This window comes from Podarcis gaigeae (assembly GCF_964106915.1).
Source record: "Podarcis gaigeae genome assembly, chromosome: 9".
NCBI lineage: Eukaryota > Metazoa > Chordata > Lepidosauria > Squamata > Lacertidae > Podarcis > Podarcis gaigeae.
Window position 1 is genome coordinate 42,568,241 of NC_139685.1, and position 18,359 is coordinate 42,586,599.

The 18,359-nt window shown below is 42.2% G+C and overlaps 1 protein-coding gene across 1 annotated transcript in view; it reads right to left on the reverse strand.

Moving 5' to 3' along the window:
• EDNRA (endothelin receptor type A) overlaps positions 1-17,826 on the reverse strand; it is a 29,712-nt gene extending 11,886 nt beyond the window's left edge. Inside the window, exons 1-4 of the mRNA XM_083755881.1 lie at positions 17,314-17,826; positions 13,091-13,540; positions 4,918-5,042; positions 3,159-3,357 (exon numbers count right to left, since the gene is read on the reverse strand). Coding sequence (XP_083612007.1) covers positions 3,159-3,357; positions 4,918-5,042; positions 13,091-13,477 — 711 coding nt within the window. The 5' untranslated portion in view covers positions 13,478-13,540; positions 17,314-17,826. The remainder of the gene's footprint in view (positions 1-3,158; positions 3,358-4,917; positions 5,043-13,090; positions 13,541-17,313) is intronic.
• Between the last annotated feature and the right edge of the window lie 533 nt (positions 17,827-18,359).

Sequence of the window (18,359 nt, forward strand, 5' to 3'; positions counted from 1 at the left end):
TAGGGCAAAGTTTAGACCAAAATGGATTCTTATCTGTTTGCTTCTTTCAGCTATTTAGATGGAATCAAAACAATAAAAATAGCAAATTAGAAACAATAACACTGAAAGATTGTCAGGTCAAATTTAGCCTCAGAGAGGAGGGAATTGCCTCAGTTTTGACCTCTATTGTCCAGACAACTCATTCCTTACAATTGTCCTCCTCCTTGTCGATTTCATGTTGTTGCATGGAATGCTGTCATAAGGTGCTTGAAGAAGTTGGAGGTGATAAGCACCCTGCAGGGCCAGGATTATGGTAAATGTATTTCTGCACTACAAAGCAGGAAAGTGGTTACTGTGCTTTCGTGGATTCCTAAAGGTGTAACTACACCAGATCTTTTTATTACTCTTGAGAGGGCTCTAGGAACTGGTCTGAGTTTGTTGGCTTGGTCACTATTTCTCCATGCAACAAAAAAACTTCAAACCTTCTGGCTCTTTTGCATGTTTCAAGGCCTCTTCACACAGCCACCGATAATACAGCAACCATGTATAAAACATCTGCCCATGCAATCATCTACAAGTGCCTTTTGTTGTTGTTTAGTCGTTTAGTCATGTCCGACTCTTCGTGACCCCATGGACCAGAGCACGCCAGGCACTCCTGTCTTCTGCTGCCTCCTGCAGTTTGGTCAAACTCAGGCTGGTAGCTTCGAGAACACTATCCAACCATCTCGTCCTCTGTCGTCCTCTTCTCCTTGTGCCCCCAATCTTTCCCAACATCAGGGTCTTTTCCAGGGAGTCTTCTCTTCTCATGTGGTGGCCAAAGTATTGGAGCCTCAGCTTTACGATCTGTCCTTCCAGTGAGCACTCAGGGCTGATTTCCTTAAGAATGAATAGGTTTGATCTTCTTGCAGTCCATGGGACTCTCAAGAGTCTCCTCCAGCACCATAATTCAGAAGCATCCATTCTCAGCGATCAGCCTTCTTTTTGGTTCCATACATCACTACTGGGAAAACCATAGCTTTAACTATATGGACCTTTGTTGGCAAGTGCCTAGTACATGCGATATTCAGTGTAAGCTTGCAAGCTGAGAAGAAGTCAGGGACTCTAGAGAGCTATTGCCAGTCAAAGTGGACAATACTGAGCTAGATGGACCAGTGGCCTAACTGGATATAAGGCGGCTACTTCCTGTGTTCCAGTGAATAAAATAAAAGCATGCTGAATCGGGCCAGTGGCTTGGCTAGTCCAGCATCGTGTTATCACAGTGGCCAACCAGATGCCTGTGAGAAGCCCGCAAGCAGGACCTGAGGGCAACAGCAATCTCTTCACATGGGCTTCCCAGAAACTGGTATTCAGAGGCTTACTGCATCCAAAAATGGAAGTAGAACACAGACATTTTGTCCAGTAGCCATCAATAGCCCTACCCTCCATGTTTTTATGCTCTTGGATCCTTTCCCACATGACTTCATATGAACATATGAAAATGCTTTACAATAAATCAGGCAATTGGTCTTTCCAAACCACAACTGCTTACATTTACTTTCCTAGCCCTCTAAACAGGAGAAGCCAGCAGGGAATTGGACCTGGGACCTTTGTCATCATACAAAGTATGAAAATTCATAGGAAGAAGGAATTTTCATAGGAAGAAGGAATTCATAGGAAGAAGGAATTTTCAAAACAGTACACCTCATGTAGATACAACAAATCTATCTTCTCCCACTAATGCTAAATTGCTGTGCTACCGGGGGGGGGGGGGGGGAGCAATGCTTGAAAGAATACCAAAGGCTGCATCCAACCAATTTAGAATTTTAAAGGAGTGACACTTTGGGCATTTTAAAGCTGTAAAAGCTAAACTAAGATGTCTGCAAATGATTAATTACGGCAATTAAGCTTACACGGATCTTCCATCAAGTTTTGTACTTTGATGTAAGTGACACAGGCATTCTTTTGTTTGCCGTATGACTACACATGGAACTAGTCTTCTACAGGAAACGTGCTCTTTCACATGTTCCCTAAAGCACTTGGCCTTTTGGGATTTACATCCTAGCACAAATATTTGAAAGAAGGGCTATCAAAAACAATAATAGCTAAGAGGTTTCTAAGACCACTGAAAATGAGATAACCATAAAGTTCTACTAAAGTCAGCTGACATGATTTATTGTAACATTTGCTACTAGACTTAAGGAGAGGCTTTCCCTTTTAATCCTCCATTCATTTATTTGGCTCTTACGTGACTATGTCTTCTCTCTGCTCTACATTCTCTTCTTCAGCTACACAAAAATTAACATTCTGGAATTGGACGTCACCAAAATATAAGGGGGAGGAACCCTGTTGCAATTGAAAGTTTGCTTTTATAATGTTTTGGGAAGGCAGAATGGCAGACTATTTTTCTTAGGGAGAAATGGGGTGTGGTGGGATTTCCTTATGTATTTAATAAAAACAGATTATAAGCAGTTGCACATGTCTTTTGCACAGTGTTTTATTGGGCTAAACAATAGCAGCCTCTGAGTTTCACTGGCCATGAGTTTCAGCAGAGGGATAACAGAGGAAGAGGCTATTTAACACTTTCCCTACCGACATTTGCCCCCACTCAAAACCTTTCCCCCTCCCTGCCACACACAATGTTTTTCCTTCTGCAGGGAAGAAGATACTGGATATCTGTAGAAAACAAACAGTATTGAGGGAGGGGAAAGGTAAGAAAACGAAGTTATAAACAGCCCTTCCTTCCACTGAAACTTGCAGTCCCTAGATGTGAACATTTTCAGGAACCAGGGGAAAGTGTTCAGGAAAGAGAATGGTGTTATTAACATGATTTTAGTAGAAAGAGGTAAACAGAGTGAGGCCGCTATAACCTTTCATGGCTGTCTATGAGATGGAAGGACATCTCTAGTGGCTAAACCATGGTCAGGAGCCAGCTGATACAAACCAGCTAACATTTAAAGGGTTTTGAATAATTTTATAAAAAAAAGATGGGAACATTTTGGATTTCTCCCACTGTGCTATGCTTGGGCACCTGGGGTGTTGTCCTAACCTTTCCCATATTTCCATCTCCACATGAGCCAACCTTTCTCTCCATCCACTCAGCTCTTGCCTCTTCTCCCATTCTTGGTCCTTTTATCCCACCACTCCAGAATGCCCCACTGCAAATGGAAAGATAACAACTGTGGCTGTATTTTGATACATACGGACAAAAATGTGGTATTAGTTAGGAGCATACAGGAAACGTAGAAGTTGCCGTTGTATTCAAATTCAACAGTGGTAAAACCAATTGCTTCTGGGATAGCCAGGACAAATGAAAGAATCCAAATTGTAATGATTTCAATAGCGGTGATCAAGGGGACTCCAATTCCTTGAACACGACTCCAGGAGGCAACCGCCCGGTACCTAAATAAAACACAGAGGCATTAATTGCAAGCTTCAATTCTTTATTAAAAGGTGGAGTTTTAAAGGAAAGCTTAACATAATAGGCGCCTTTCATGACTCTTTACAATATGAGATACTTAATTACCCATAAGATGGCAACAAATGAGTGGATTCATGTTTTGTAATCTTGGCATTATCATCATGCAAGTGTGTGGAAGAAAGGGTCTCCATCTAATCATTAGATTTGAATGGTTTTCGCTTAACAGCATTATTTGGGGTCTCATAATAAAAATCAGTGCAGCTTTGAATCAGTGCATCTTGATTCAAAATGGAATCCAATCATATTGAAAAAAACTGCTACTTGATCTCATGACCATTATGCAATCAATGTTTGGTTACAATATCTTAAGGTGTCCAAATGCATAGTGAATAGACAAACAACTTTCTATAATATACAGACAATTGTGGACATAATCCCACACCACAGCAAGGTAAACAAGAGGACTTAATTCACATAATGTGGGGTTAATTTGTTTGTTTGTTTATAGTACAGTTTTCCCAGGGGAGCAATCACAAACATTTTAAAAACAAAACAAAGCAATTTAACAATAAAATCAAGCAATTTGATAAAACGATAGGACAAGAAACCAGCAGCTGCATCAGAATAATAATAATAAAAAAATCAATGCTCTTTGGAAATAACTCAACGGATGTTTTTCAGTCCTAAGGAATTTTTTTAAAAAAGCTTATGTCTGGGATACAAAAGGCAGACGTGTAAGTAGATCAGATGAGAGTGTTCTGTAGAGAGTGTTCCGCAGCTGAGGTGCCACATCTCCCCCAGGTGTCTAATTTCAGAAGGTATGGGGGCCCCCAAAGAAGCAAAAAGGAGAGACCAGGCAAGCTGGCAGCAATGAAAAGAAGAAAAGGAGGAGCAGAACCATTGGGGCATCCTCACGGGGCAGGGGTCTTGACAGGGGCCCAACAATGCTGATGCAGGCCTTGGCTAAAGGCTTTGCTCCACTCCTTTGCCAAACATCATTATTATTTATTAAATGTATACACTGCCCTTCACCCAAAGATCATATGGCAAGAGGCTGGAGTTGATCAGCCCATTGGGGTCCAATCAAGGGAGAGACCCATACATAGGATTGGTATGGGCATTTGAGCCTCTGGTGCATGCTGCCTTCAGGCAGGACATCTTTGACGCTTGGTTTAAGAAGTCTAGATATCATGTCATCTTAAAAATGCTTCACTCAATTAAGAGGACCTGATCATTTCCACACTATTACTTTGTCTAGAAGCTATTAAGAAAATTATCACATGCGATTACAACACAGGATGAAAGCTTTAACCTTAAAATAAAACCAAGCAGCCACAGTGCAATCCTGTCTACTCAGACATAAGTCCTACTGAATTCAATGGAGCTTTCTCCCAGGTACATGGGATTAGCAATCCAGCCTTAATATCATAAACAGCCATTAGTTCTGTAGCTTTCAAAATCCAGAGTCATTACACTTTTGACTCTCTTCATTCTTGTTCTAGGAGAAATCGTTCATAGAATCAAATTGTAGAACTATTTACCTGTCCACGCTTAGAGCACAGAGGTTAAGGACTGTGATCCCCACGGATGCTTTCTGAAGAAAAGGAAAACAGCTGCAAAGAAACTGCCCAAAAGGAGACATCCCAAAGGGCCACTGACCATGAAGCTAAAGGATGGATAAGAAAAATAATGGGAAATGTTAAACGGCAGTGTAGAAAAAAATGAACATATACCTGAATCTCACCTTGCCTGTCCTTGCAATCAATTAGCATTCTCCATATCAAAGTATACGTTTTTCCAAAGTCATCAGGTGATCCCAGATTGTCCCAATGAAAAGGGGGGTTCACCTACATTTATTGATTTGAAATGTGTGTGTATTTCTTTTCTATTTAACATTAAGAATTCATCATATAAAAAGTGACATTAAAAACAGTCTAAAATCATGTAAAACTGGGGCGCACACAAGTGTGTGCAACAGAGAATAGTTGAATAATCTAGCTGCTCTGTCTCTCACTCTATTAAGTCTTAGCTACTGAAACCCTGTACCACCAATCAGGTGTTCAGGAGTAGTAGACAGGGAATGACGAGGGAGTGCAGCCAGCTAAGGAACACAACCTCACTGATTACTTTCAGTCAGCAAGGAAACAGTTTTAAAGCTGGCCTCCGCAAACACACTCAAAGGTGCCAGGTTTGATGCTGCATGCTTCACCATAGACAAACTGAAGGAAATGACCCCCCCACACACACACACATACATAAACAGTCATCGAGGGCTCTGCTATTAAAAAAAGGCAGGGGGCTTAAAAAAAATATAAGCTCACATCAGCACCTTCAATAATGAAGTGGGAGAAGTGGATTCTAAAGTTATTGTATCCTTAGAGATAAGTGTAAACAGTGATCAAAGCTTACAAAATAAAGGAGCTTAAGTTTTATTATTTGGAAAGATAGGCAAAGAAGGAATATTTGCATAAGAGGTCTGGAAAAAAATCTGTTGATGGGGAGGATATGATCAGTTTCTTAATCAAAAGGTGGGAAGAATTGCTCTCAGATGTCAATGGATATGCTTATGCAGGCTAAAAGGATCCAATATCATTAGAAAACGGAGAAGGCATATTACACAGAGCAGTGACAAAGAAGGCAGCACACGTCCTCTTTCTCTTGAACTTCCAGTACTTTGGGATGAAGCTCAAACAGTGCACCTTGGCCTCAATATAATGCTCCAATGTGGGGCAACATACATTTGTTGCTAAAATGTTAAAAATCACACACACACACACACACACACACACACACACACACACACTGCATTGATTTGCAGAGTGACATACCATGCTGGGAGGCAATCTTAAATTTGACTGTAATCCCACCATAGATAGATCTGCAAGGAGCCCCTGCTGGAACAATATGGGCACCACAACTGGCACAGAGAAATACCGTAATTTGAAAGACACTTGTAGGCTGCAGTTCTAATTAAAAATGGGCCCTCTCAGTCCTGGAATTTAATTTTTATAAAATACAGATAGGGTTACTAATCTCACTATTAAAGAAACATCTGATTTGGCCCTTTTTGACACCAGAGAGCAAATACATTTCTGTAGTCTGCTTTTCCATTCATTCAAGGATAACATCTGATTTAGTCTGCAAACAGATGTCAGATCCTATGCCTTCAAACTCTGTTGGCTTTCTAGATCCATCCAGATGTCAAATTTGAACGGTTGGATGTATCAAATACATTTTACAGATGATACATTCCGCAGTGTGTGCGGTTTCAGTAATCCTAAACCCCGGTATAGAAGACATTACCCATGTGTATGAGGCAGTACAGTATATTTATGCCAGGCTCCCAGCTAATTATATGAGTGCACCTTCTGGCTCAACCTGCTTTGTTCACTCACTGAGTGGAACCTTGGGAAGGGAAGCCTTAACTGAGCTCACTGGATAGCTCAGTTGGTTAGAGAGTGGTGCTGATAATGCCAAGGTTGCAGGTTCGATCCCCATGTGGGACAGCTGAATATTCCAACGTTGCAGGGGTCTGGACTAGGTGATCCTTAGGGTCCATTCCAACTTTGTGATTCTGTGAATGTGCAGGATTCACAACAGGGCAAGGAGCTCTGTGCTTACAGCTGTACATGTATACGCTCTTCTTCTTCCCAAATATTCCTTGTGCAGATGGCAGATACAGGGCCAGTTCAGCTGTACACTCCATGTGTATGCCAAATGGATGCAGAGTTCTCTTGTGAACAGCTCCTTGGGGCCTGGTCTCTTAAAAGCTTCACAAGGGAGGAAGGTTTACTGTTCAGTACTGTCCAGCCTTACTGTGATTTCAAAGCTATTGTCTTTCAAGGCAAATCTGCAGCACAATGTCTGACAAGAGTGGAATTCTGTCCACATATTTGTATGCTAAAGTCAGAAACTTTTGAAAGATTTCAATACTCTGCTGCTGTAATTCAAGAAAACTAACCAGACAGCCACAACTTCCTGAATATCCCCTCCCTCTAATCTTGCATTTTCCACGCTCAACCCTGTGAAGCCGTAATAAACAAGACAGAACATTCCATTTGGATGATTTCTAAATGTCACCAAGTGGGCTTCAGTTTACTTGGTGGTATTTATATTTTTTTTTGGCACCGTTCTTGCACTGCTGTATAGAAGATGCTTCTGCGGAAGATGCTTTTAACATCTACGCAAGCATGCTGATTAAAAATGGACCGTAAGATCCAGAGGAGGGAAATCAATTTCCAACCATGCTTTGGAAGGTGCATGCTACATTTGAACATGGTCAGTTAAAGTTTCTGGCTTTGGAACACAGCCACCTTCCAAACTCTGCTGGTATTAAGATGGTATGGATTTAAGGAACATAGGAGTTCTCTTTCTGGACTGAACCACTTAGTCCTGGATTCAGTTCCAAATAATGGCAATCTTGATTCCCTTGGAATATATCACAAAAAATGTAACGACTATGCACCGACCCATTCAGGAGGCTTTTATATGAGGTAGTTACTGGCAATGATCCAACATGGGTGATTTGCGTGGAAGGCATAATAACAGTTTACATTTCGAATGCACAAACCAAATTGGCGGTACATGGTGTGGACCAGGGAGCACATTTCTAGCTATGTGGCAATGGAAACAGGCACATTCAACCAAGGAATTCAACTGGATTTGTATTGTTTCCATGTAAATGTTTTTGGGCTGGGATCCATATGTCTACTCTACCCCATTGACTAATGATTCTGTTCATGCAACATTACACTTGCGCGTGCGTGTGTGCGCGCGCGCGCACACACACACACGTATTTAGAATGATAGCAAATCCATCCTTCTTCCCGATATGCTTATCAGCTGGTGTAAAAGGTGGACTGTATCTCGTTCTTGGAATCAGTTAAAATATTCCCAAGTGGAATTTCTGGCTGACCAACAATTTGAGAGCTGGAGGAAGTGATCAGAGGAACGTTTCAACAGGAAATGCAAACATCCTAAAAGTGTATATTGCAGACTCTGCAGTGCTACTAGCTATGGCTGTCTTGGCACAGCTTCTGCCCCCACCTGCATTTTGTAGTAGAGGCCAAGCAATTAACATTCTTGCATTTATCCAGTTTCCCATCCCACCCCAGTTGAACAGCACTGTGTAACTACGAACGGGCCATATAACCCTTGCATGGAAGCAGAAATGCTGATTAATGAATTATACATTCATAGTAGCTCACATACTGGCTGGATTAAAGGAACGTGCAAATGTTACATTGAAAGAACAAGCTGATTGATAGCAGCAACCCTGTATACTAATAGTGATGCATAATGGCTGATGCTTGACCGATAGTGGTCTTCCTACATACTAATAGCAGATTAATCAAGTGCTGATCTTTATGTAGCCAAAACAACATCATCTACATACAACTTCCAAAGAGGGGGTTTCAGTAAGCTTGGAGGACCTCCAAGGTTTGCAAAAGTACAAGCAAGCTTTAGGAGGAAAATACTGTATGGAGGGGGGAATGAAAACACCTCCAAAAACCCCATTGAGGCACAAGAATAGTCAGTGGTTGTAGAATGCTGAGTATGAAAAAATGGAAAACCATAGAAGTGGGACACAGAATGAAGTATCCTGGAAAAGGGCATGGCTGGCTGAACAAAATTTTGTTTCAGGTTCCACTTGCAGAGCTCTGTTCTGTGCCTTATTTCTTTAGAAGATAAATAGGGCCCACAATTTGTTTTCTCAGATTCCTGTTGTTGTTTTTTTTAAAAAAATGTGTATATATACACACATACTCAACTCAACAACTCAACTCAACAACTAGAGAAAATTAAGGCTTGGACATACATGGGCACTATGTGTATGTACATGCAGACAATCTCTGTCTCTCACAACTTGAGAGAAAGTGACAGGGAGTGATCTGTGAGTGATCGCTATGGCTTGTGGTTGAGACCGTGTGGGAGGAAGTCTGGCCCAAACCATTTACAGCTAAATTTTATTCAAAACAAAACCAAAACTTTGTACTAATGCCAGAGCATCCGTCTGTTAGGACTCAATTCATCTTCAAAGAACGCTAAGCAAAAAAAATAAATGGTTTCATAACCAGATCCATTGGACTGAAGAGAGAAACAATTCTGGAATAATGACAGAAAGATTTTAATCCAGTTTTTAGGAAAGGCAAGTCTGTTTTTCCAACATAAAATCTCAACTAAAATGTGAAAGTTCATAGTTTTTTTTTGTTTTTTAAAAAATGCTTCCCCCACCCAAAGAGTCCTACATTTAAGAGGCAAGAGGACAGTGATAGAGAACATGATTCTCCTGCTGAAGCTCCTAGATTTAATTCTTCACAACTCCACTTAAAAACAAAAAAGTCTGCTGGACTAGAAATATATTTTTTATCTGAATCTTTCAAGAGGTGTTACTGATGAGAGTAGTCAATACTGGGCTAAATAGGGAAGATATATACGCATGGGCTGGTTGTTCCTCGCTAACGTGTCAATCTTTCTATTGCTGGACAACTTGCAAAGCAGCTCATAAAATGCATACACCAGTCTCTAAAACTTGAATGCTTTAAGGAGAAAAGGCTCCAAAACACACTTGCTAGGGAGAAAGTCTCACTGAACACAGCGTGACTTACTTCCAAATAAACATGTATATGATACTGTGGTAAATTAGGGAAACAGGGGAAGTTGCCTGTACCAAGTCAGACCGTTGGTTCATCAATCTCAATACGGCACTGAGCAGCAGGGCTGCTCCATGAATTCAGGCAGGGGCTTTCAAAGCCCTACTTCGAAAGCCAAGAACTGAACCTGGGCCTCTTCTGCATGCATCTTTCTTCACAGGGGAGTTGCTCCATCCCTTTGATAATTTTGGTTGCCCTTTTCTGAACTTTTTTCCCAACTCTACAATAGCATTGTATAATTGCATTATTATATTGGCAGTTTTATTTTCAGTTCCCTCATCCCTGCATGCCACATGGGACATTTAGAGCAAGGGTATGAAAGGTTCCTTTTTCTATGGGCAGGAACATGGGTAGGAGAGAAGTGAAGCCCACTCCACCCCTCTCCCCTGCTTTACTTTATTGCACTCTGCTGCTTTCAGCAGCTTTCTCTCAGCCCATCTCTGATAACTGGACATAAGCCAGGCAGGGAGGAAATTGCTTAAAGCAATGGAGTGCAGTGAGATAAGGCAAGAAAAGTGTGTGTGTGTGTGTGTGTGTGTGTGTTGTTCTCTTAAAGATTGCCACCCTCCCACTCATATATGAATGGATCAGACACATGCATAAAACACATGTGGCTCCCCCTATCACATCTATTTTCGTCCCACAGGCTGGTTCACACAAGCATGCTGACCACACTGTCGAGAGACAATTGGCATGTTTGAACGTGGCATCACACATTACCCAAGCGCACACTGTTTTTCAGTGGAGTCAATTCACACATTCAGTTATCTACTTGTCAGCATGTGTGTATGAGCAGGGCCCTGAGGCTACTACCTCTGATGTTCTGCATATGGGGCAAAAGAAACTTAAACAATGGTATACAGTGCCATAACTGTAACATGCCTTTAAAGGAGTTCAAGATGTCACACTCATAACGAAGTTAAAAAAGCCCGGAGATTGATTATTGCCAGGCATCTGCACACCATGTATAGAAACTGTAGTTTCATTACAACTAAAAGCTCACCAAGAACAGACGCCATATTACACACAGATATAACCATCATTTTGTGATACTAGGAAGGGTGGTAGGAAAACCATTAGGCTCATGAACTTCAGTGAAGACTAAAAGGAGCGGGGAAAGTGGTTTATTTGGGTTTATTATTCTGTCACATAATCCAAAGTGACTAAGACTGATCCCAGCACTCCCTATAGTTTTAAACTTGAGTCATGGCCAACACCACATCATAAATCAGAACTCTAACACATTCATTCTGACAGTCTGGAAGTGTTACTTTGTCTTGTAGAGAATATTCTCATCATGCATCGCTATAGTTTACTTGGCCAAGTCTCTGAAAAAGATACCATGAAATGAATCTCCCAGTGGTGGTGGTGGTATTATTATTATTATTATTATTATTATTATTATTATTATTATTTCTAAACCACTCTTCATTTATTGTTATTGTTTTGACCATCATGGTCTTTTCAACCTCAGTGGCACACTATATAGTCTCCCTTAACCGCAGAAATACAATTGATCCCCCTCTCGAAAATTTGGCCCAGTATAGCGAGAGGCTAAATCTTCTCCTTATCCCAGTTTTTACATTGCTTTTATACTCTTTACACAAGTGGGAGTATGCTGGTTTTTCCCGTGTTATGATAAAGGTGCAGTCACTATGTTCTCATTTAGTGTGGGATCTCATAATAGCCCAGCATAGAAAACAGAGCAGGTTTGCTCTCCACATAGATGTGATGTTTCTTAAATTGGCACCATGCAGGAATTTTATTTATTTGTTGGTGGCATTTCTTCCCCGGTTTTCAAGATCAAGGAGGCAGCTTACAATAATTAACTATACTAAATGCAATTCCGATAAAAAAGATAAAAAGGCAAAAAACCCCCATAAAAATAGATAAAATGAGGAAGTAAAGAGCCATTAAACACTCAGGAGAACAGGACAGAATTCACAAAGTGCCTAAATGCCAGCAGAGATGGCAAAGGAAGTGTGAGGGCAAATAGCATAAGATCCCAGATTCTGGCTAAAACATCTCTAGATATTTTAACATCTCTAGTTAAAAGGGCCGGGGAACATCTGATGTGGAAGACCTCCACCTCAAATTCTGTAGAGCAGAAGCAGCTAGCCTTCAGTTTGGCAGCCATTTTGTTCTGGCCCAGGACTTTTTTTCAGCAGGAACTCACTAGAACTCAGTCCAGCACCTCTCAGGTGAGTTCCAGGACTTCTCAGGTGGGCGCCATTGCCATTCTCAGAGAAAGAGGGAGGTGTTTATGGTGAGCTCCGGCACCTCTTTTTCTAGAAAAACAGCACTGTTCTGGCCCAAGACCAGCTTTGACAGTGACAGCAAAGAGGAAAACAAAATTAAAGCTGGGCAATAACCCTCTTCAGCTACTCTGGGTAGATCAGCTGGATAGAGGGGTTGTGTGCCTTGTGTGAGAGAAAGAGAGTAGCATGGCCTCCCTTAGCTAGTCCATCACTGATTTTAAGCACTGGTTTGTGATGTCCACAACTGCATCTGGATCTGGTAAGATAGAGCTGAAAGTCATCCACATAAAGACAGCACTCAACTTCAACACTACAGATGCCATCTCACAAAGGCTTTTAAATAGCACAAGGGAGAAATACAACAGCCAGTGAATACTGTGACAGAAATGGCATGACAATAGCAGCCCCTCAGCAACACCTTCTAGAATCTGATTGCCAAGTTGGGGCAGGGGGAATGGGCTGACCATTAAACAATGCCTCCATCCCCTAATGTGTACAGATGATCAACCACAGAGATCCAGGAGAAACATGCTTCCACTGTCTAGCACTGTCTAGTTTTGGATAATTTTTATTATCTATGAATGCCTGGAGCTTAGCTGTCAATACTCACCTGTCCTCCCCAAGCCATTACAGTTAATGGATTTCGACAACAAGAAGAACATATTTATATGCTGAAAGGAGTGAGGGGCATCATCTGTCTGGCCCACCCCTTTCTTCGCATCAGTGTTTCAGCTGCCCTCCACAAGTCAGCTTCTGCATACTGTAAAATGAGTGCACAAACTGTAAACATTGTGGTGTTTTACCTTATATATGTTGATAGGGATATCAATGATTATATAGATGAGGTCTCCCAGGGCCAGGCTAGCTATCAGTGCATTGGGGCCATTCCTCATACACTTGTTCTGGTAGATAATCCGCAGCAGGGTTGCATTCCCAACAAGCCCAATGATGAACACTGCACAGGATATTGCTGTATTGATGTATTTGAAAGTGTCCATAATTTTAGGACGTTGTGAACAATAGATATAGGTGCGGTTGGGTTTATGGGTAGGGAAGAACAGCTTAGATTCTGTTTCAGAGGAAGTTGTGACAGGGTTAGTCAGGTTTGACTGGTAGATGTCAGAACCATCAATGATGACAAATCCAGTTATGAGAAGCACCAAGACCATCTCAAAATGAAACGCTTCCATCTTCAAATCTTCTGTATTGGGAAATCTTCTGTATTTCAATAGTAGCTGATGGACTTATTTCACCTACAGTAAAAAAAGAAGGTAATATTTATGTTGCAATATTGGCAAACTGAAACATTTATTTGTATATTTTCATAGAATTGCAGAGCTGGAAAAAACCACAAGCGTCGTCTCCTCCAACCCTTTGCAATGCAGGAATCTTTTGCCCAAGATGGGGCTCGAAACCCACAACCCTGAGATTAAGAGCCTCACGAACTTTTAATTCTAGACAGAAATCCAAATTAAACTTTTAAATTCATTCATTCATTCATTTGTAAACTTATATCCAGCCATTCTATAAAACTATAAGCAAAGCAGCAAAGAAGGAGCAAGGGCAACAAACGTACAATAAAATACAATCACGTATTGAAAGGTATTAAAAAATAAAAAGCAGAAGCAGACAGATCTATCTTAATCGTACCACCTTTGGATCCAGCTCTATACATTCAGAACTGGGGGGTTGTTTATTATTTAAATGGTTGATTTTAAACAAATGTTTGTGAAGGTAAATTCTGTTCCTTTAAAATCAGTCTCTGTTTATTTACACAACTTCCATTTGCTTTTGTTAAACCCGCCCCATCTTTCCCTAAGCATATTTCTTTGGAAATAAATAGCTTTGATATCAGTAAGGAAAATCCAAACATGTATGATTAGAGATTTTTAGAGAACTTACAGCTATAAAATTAATAGTGTGCATACTGGATGCAGAAAAATGTTTGGTTGTTGGAACATAAGCAAGACTACTTTCCTTAAAATTTTAAATTACTACTACTACTTTTTTATTATTATCAGAAATACCCAAGTCTCTTTTCTACAGGGTCAACAATCACCAAAGCAATAAAGCAACTGCAAGCCATAAAGGCTGCTGCAAAGTCCTGATCAGAAGCACGTAAACCAAGTAATTCCCATCCTATGTGTCATGATGCCTCATCTGGGGGAAATAGTGAAATGACAGGACTCTCCAGCCTCTGGGAATTTAGGCTTCTAGGAATGACTTTGTTTGTTAATAGAACACCAAGATCTACCAGCTGGAGAATGGTGCAATTGATATAGTCTTCAAATTAAAGACTGTGGAGCCCAGGATTTCCTCCCTGCCCCCGAGAACCAGAACTGAACTGAACTCACAGTCCTCCAACACAAAAAACCCACTCCTGGTTTTACCCACCCCCTCACATACACACCCACTTTCTTCATTTTCTCTGTACAGTACTGCTGTTCTGTTAATGTTATTATTGATGGGCATTGTGGTTTTAATTTTATGACTTTAATGGATTTTTATTATTACTCTGATACTTCTATAGCCCATCCTGAGACTATATGATGAAGGAAGGGAGTATGAGTATGAATAACCACAGCGGTGGCAACATATCCAGCGGGGGGGTGGCGGCAATTTCTTGCTGCCATTGTTAAAAAACTGGGAATCAAAATCTTTGCTAGTCTACTTCAAATCTCGCTGCCACCACCACCAGTGCGTACGATCTACCAGTAGAACTATAACTGCCTCTGTAACTAACACAGAATATAATATGGAGAGGAGAAGCTCAGCTCAGTGTACAATCCAACCAGGTCACCCACATTTACTTGAAATTGAGTCCCACTGAATTTAGCAGGGCTTACTAACATGTAAACATGCATAGGTTCACTCTCCACTTGGCCTTCATTTCAACAGTCTTTTAATTACCTTTAAAAAATAATATTAAGAAGCTGGGGGACGTTAAGTGCTAAATTTCGGCTAGACTGTGGCTCAAGACTACACTTTGCACTAATTGTGTTTTTCTTTCACAAACGGCCAGTGTAGGACCCCAATCCAGACCAGGGTCATAGCTGAAATTGCTGGAAATGGCGAGGAGGCAGATTTCATCTCAACATGGAGATAAACTTCCTAATTGTTAACAGCTGTTTGGCAATGGAAAAGGCTGCCTTGGGAGGTGATGATCTCTCATTCACTTGATGGATATGAGACTGGATAGCCGCTTCTCAGAGATCGTGTAGTTGCATTCTGCACTGCATACTCACACAGAGCAGGTGGTGGATCTGGATACCTCCAAGGCCCCTTTCAATTCTGTGATTTTATGAAAGTTTTAGGATTTCAATTAGCTCAAGGTGAAACTACATCTATTGACTCGTTTTTTTTTTAAAAAAAGACTTCCCCAAATTTACAGTTAGGCGATACTTTTATTGGGACCAACTGGAACGTCCCAAAAGTCGGGCAAGTTTTCAAGTTCTGCAGAACTCTTCACCAGGCAGACTGTACACAAAGCAGGCAGTGAGGAGGAGGACAGGTACAGTGGTACCTCGGGTTACATACACTTCAGGTTACGGTACATATGCTTCAGGTTACAGACTCCGCTAACCCAGAAATATTACCTCGGGTTAAGAACTTTGCTTCAGGATGACAACAGAAATTGTGCTCCGGCGGTGCGGCAGCGGCAGCAGGCCCCATTAGCTAAAGTGGTGCTTCAGGTTAAGAACAGTTTCCGGTTAAGTGCGGACCTCCGGAACAAATTAAGTACTTAACCCGAGGTACCACTGTACCTGTAAGCTGAATGAAACTCACTTCTAAGTAAAAACGGATAGCACTACAGGTCTGGGTATATTATGGCAAAGGGCACTTTAGATTGTTGCTATTTTGAGATTGAGATTCAGTCACATATCAGCAAATGCAGGTTGTGCGATTAAACTGGATTTGGTGCTCTCGCACAACAAACTTGATTCCTTTATCTTCTTTTTAAAAACTTTTGCAATAAGGAAAGTGATAGGAAAATGCGCTGAAACGTGCAAGATAACAATAACACCAACTTCCTAGCAAACATATTAGAATGAAAGCTCAACAAGTAGCTGACGTTATATAACGTCAGCCCTTGTAAGCTTTCTGCAAATCAGAGTTTCTGCAAATCAGAGTATTACTATTGTTATTAAGTGTGTTAGGATCACAGCCTTACTTTTGACATGACTAACACTGACATCAGTGATACAATCAAGCCTAAACACATCCAACATGGGCCATTGAGTTCAAAGGAACGGAAGTTTCTGCCACAGCATGTGCCCTGAATGGAATACACACACACACACACACACACACGAGATTTTATGATCTACTCGTGCTAAACTTGGGTTTACTTGGAAGGATTTACGTGGAGATTCTTCCAAGCGATGGCGGTGTCCGCCAATAGCAGACGGGACCCGGGATCGCACACCTGCAGGTGAGAAAGCAGCAGGGAGCGTAGGAGCCAACTCCTAGGGGTTGAGGTCCCTTCGCCCCCCCCCAAAAAAAAATATTTGAGGGAACTGGATCCCCTCCAAAACAAGTTGATGAACACTAGCATTCAAATAGTGTGATCATGTGATCGACTATGCGGAGCGGGGCTTACCTGCCCCCCTAATATTTTATTCCAGTTGGCACCCTTGGCAGGGAGCGATGTTTAAAAAAGAAAAGCGGCAGGAGGGAGAAGGGAGAAGGGTTCAGCAGCAGCAGCCCCCTCCCCTTTTCCGTGTCTGTTCCTCCAGCAAAGCAGCAGCTTAACATTATGGCTGGTTGCAAAGACCCAGCACTTGCTTGTGTAGGGGAGCTTTCCCCTACAAATAGAGAAAGAGAGAGGGCGCGCACACGAGAAAGGAGGGAGCGCAATAGACGAGCACCGCTTGCTTCCTACCCCCAAGAACCAGAGGCCAACTCTCATCCCTCCTCCCCGTCCCCGGACGCCGGGTTTTCCAAACTCCCTTCTTCCCTCGCAGAGAGAGACAACAGAAAAGTACAGTATCCCCGACGATCAGCCACGCGGCGTCGGTCCACCCACCGTTTTGTCCCGCGGAATCTGCGCGCCCGCGACGTCTGGCGTGGCTCCCGCCCGGGAGAAGAAGGACGAGGCGAGGAACACGCCGCCGCCGCGAGTCCAGCGGGGCGCATGGGAAGCTCTTTGTAAGAGCCGCGCAGCGAAAGTTGGAAGGAAGCTGCTCCCTGGCTGCTTTCCCTCTCTGAGATCCCTTTCCTAGCGAAGGCTTCCTAAATCCTCCAGGCTCCGTCTGGTTGGGTGGGATTCCGACTCTCCACCTCCGGGCAGAGGGAAGTCGGATCAGCCCTCTCCTTTACCCAACCCCCCGTTTCCGAGGAGGGGGAACGACTTTCTCTCTCTCTCTCTCTCTCTCTCTCTCTCTCTCTCTCTCTCTCTCTCTCAAAGCCAGACGCTTGCAATGTTCAGAAGAAGAGCATGCAACCTCAAAGACAGCCTCCTCCGCCCCCAGCAAAATAAAAGGAAAAAAATGAGTGGGGGGAACGCGAAGGGTGGTGTTTCTTTTAAGCAGTTCCTCCCTGGACAGGAGGAGGGGCTGGGGCTGCTTCTCTTGAGAAACCAGGATGAGGCATCCCACCAATTTAGGGATCTGCCCATGAGGAAAGCTTGGGAGCTGCGAATGCTCCCAAGGGTGGGCTTCACTGAAACAAAAGTGGGCTGCAAATTCCTAAAATTAAAAAGCAAGGAGTGGATCCTGAGTGGGAAAGGGATAGGTACCAGGAAATAGAGGGGAATGGTTCCCTCCAACTGACTTTTTATAAATACAAGTGTTCATAGTTGTACTTCTTTAGTTATGTTTCAAGGTCTGTGGGGCTCCCTGCCACAGCAGTTCTGCAATGTGACCTTCCTTTGCAGCCCCCCATTCCCCAAGAATGCTTTTAAATGCTTTCAGTAATAAGACTTAGGTATCAGATTGACACCCACACCGGAGGGGCAGCAGGAACTATTAACAAAGACTGTTCATTAAGGTTACGTTTTGTTGATTAAGGGAACACTGAAATTTACTTTGGGGTCCAACATGTGCTTGACAAACCCTTTCTAAGGACTCAAGA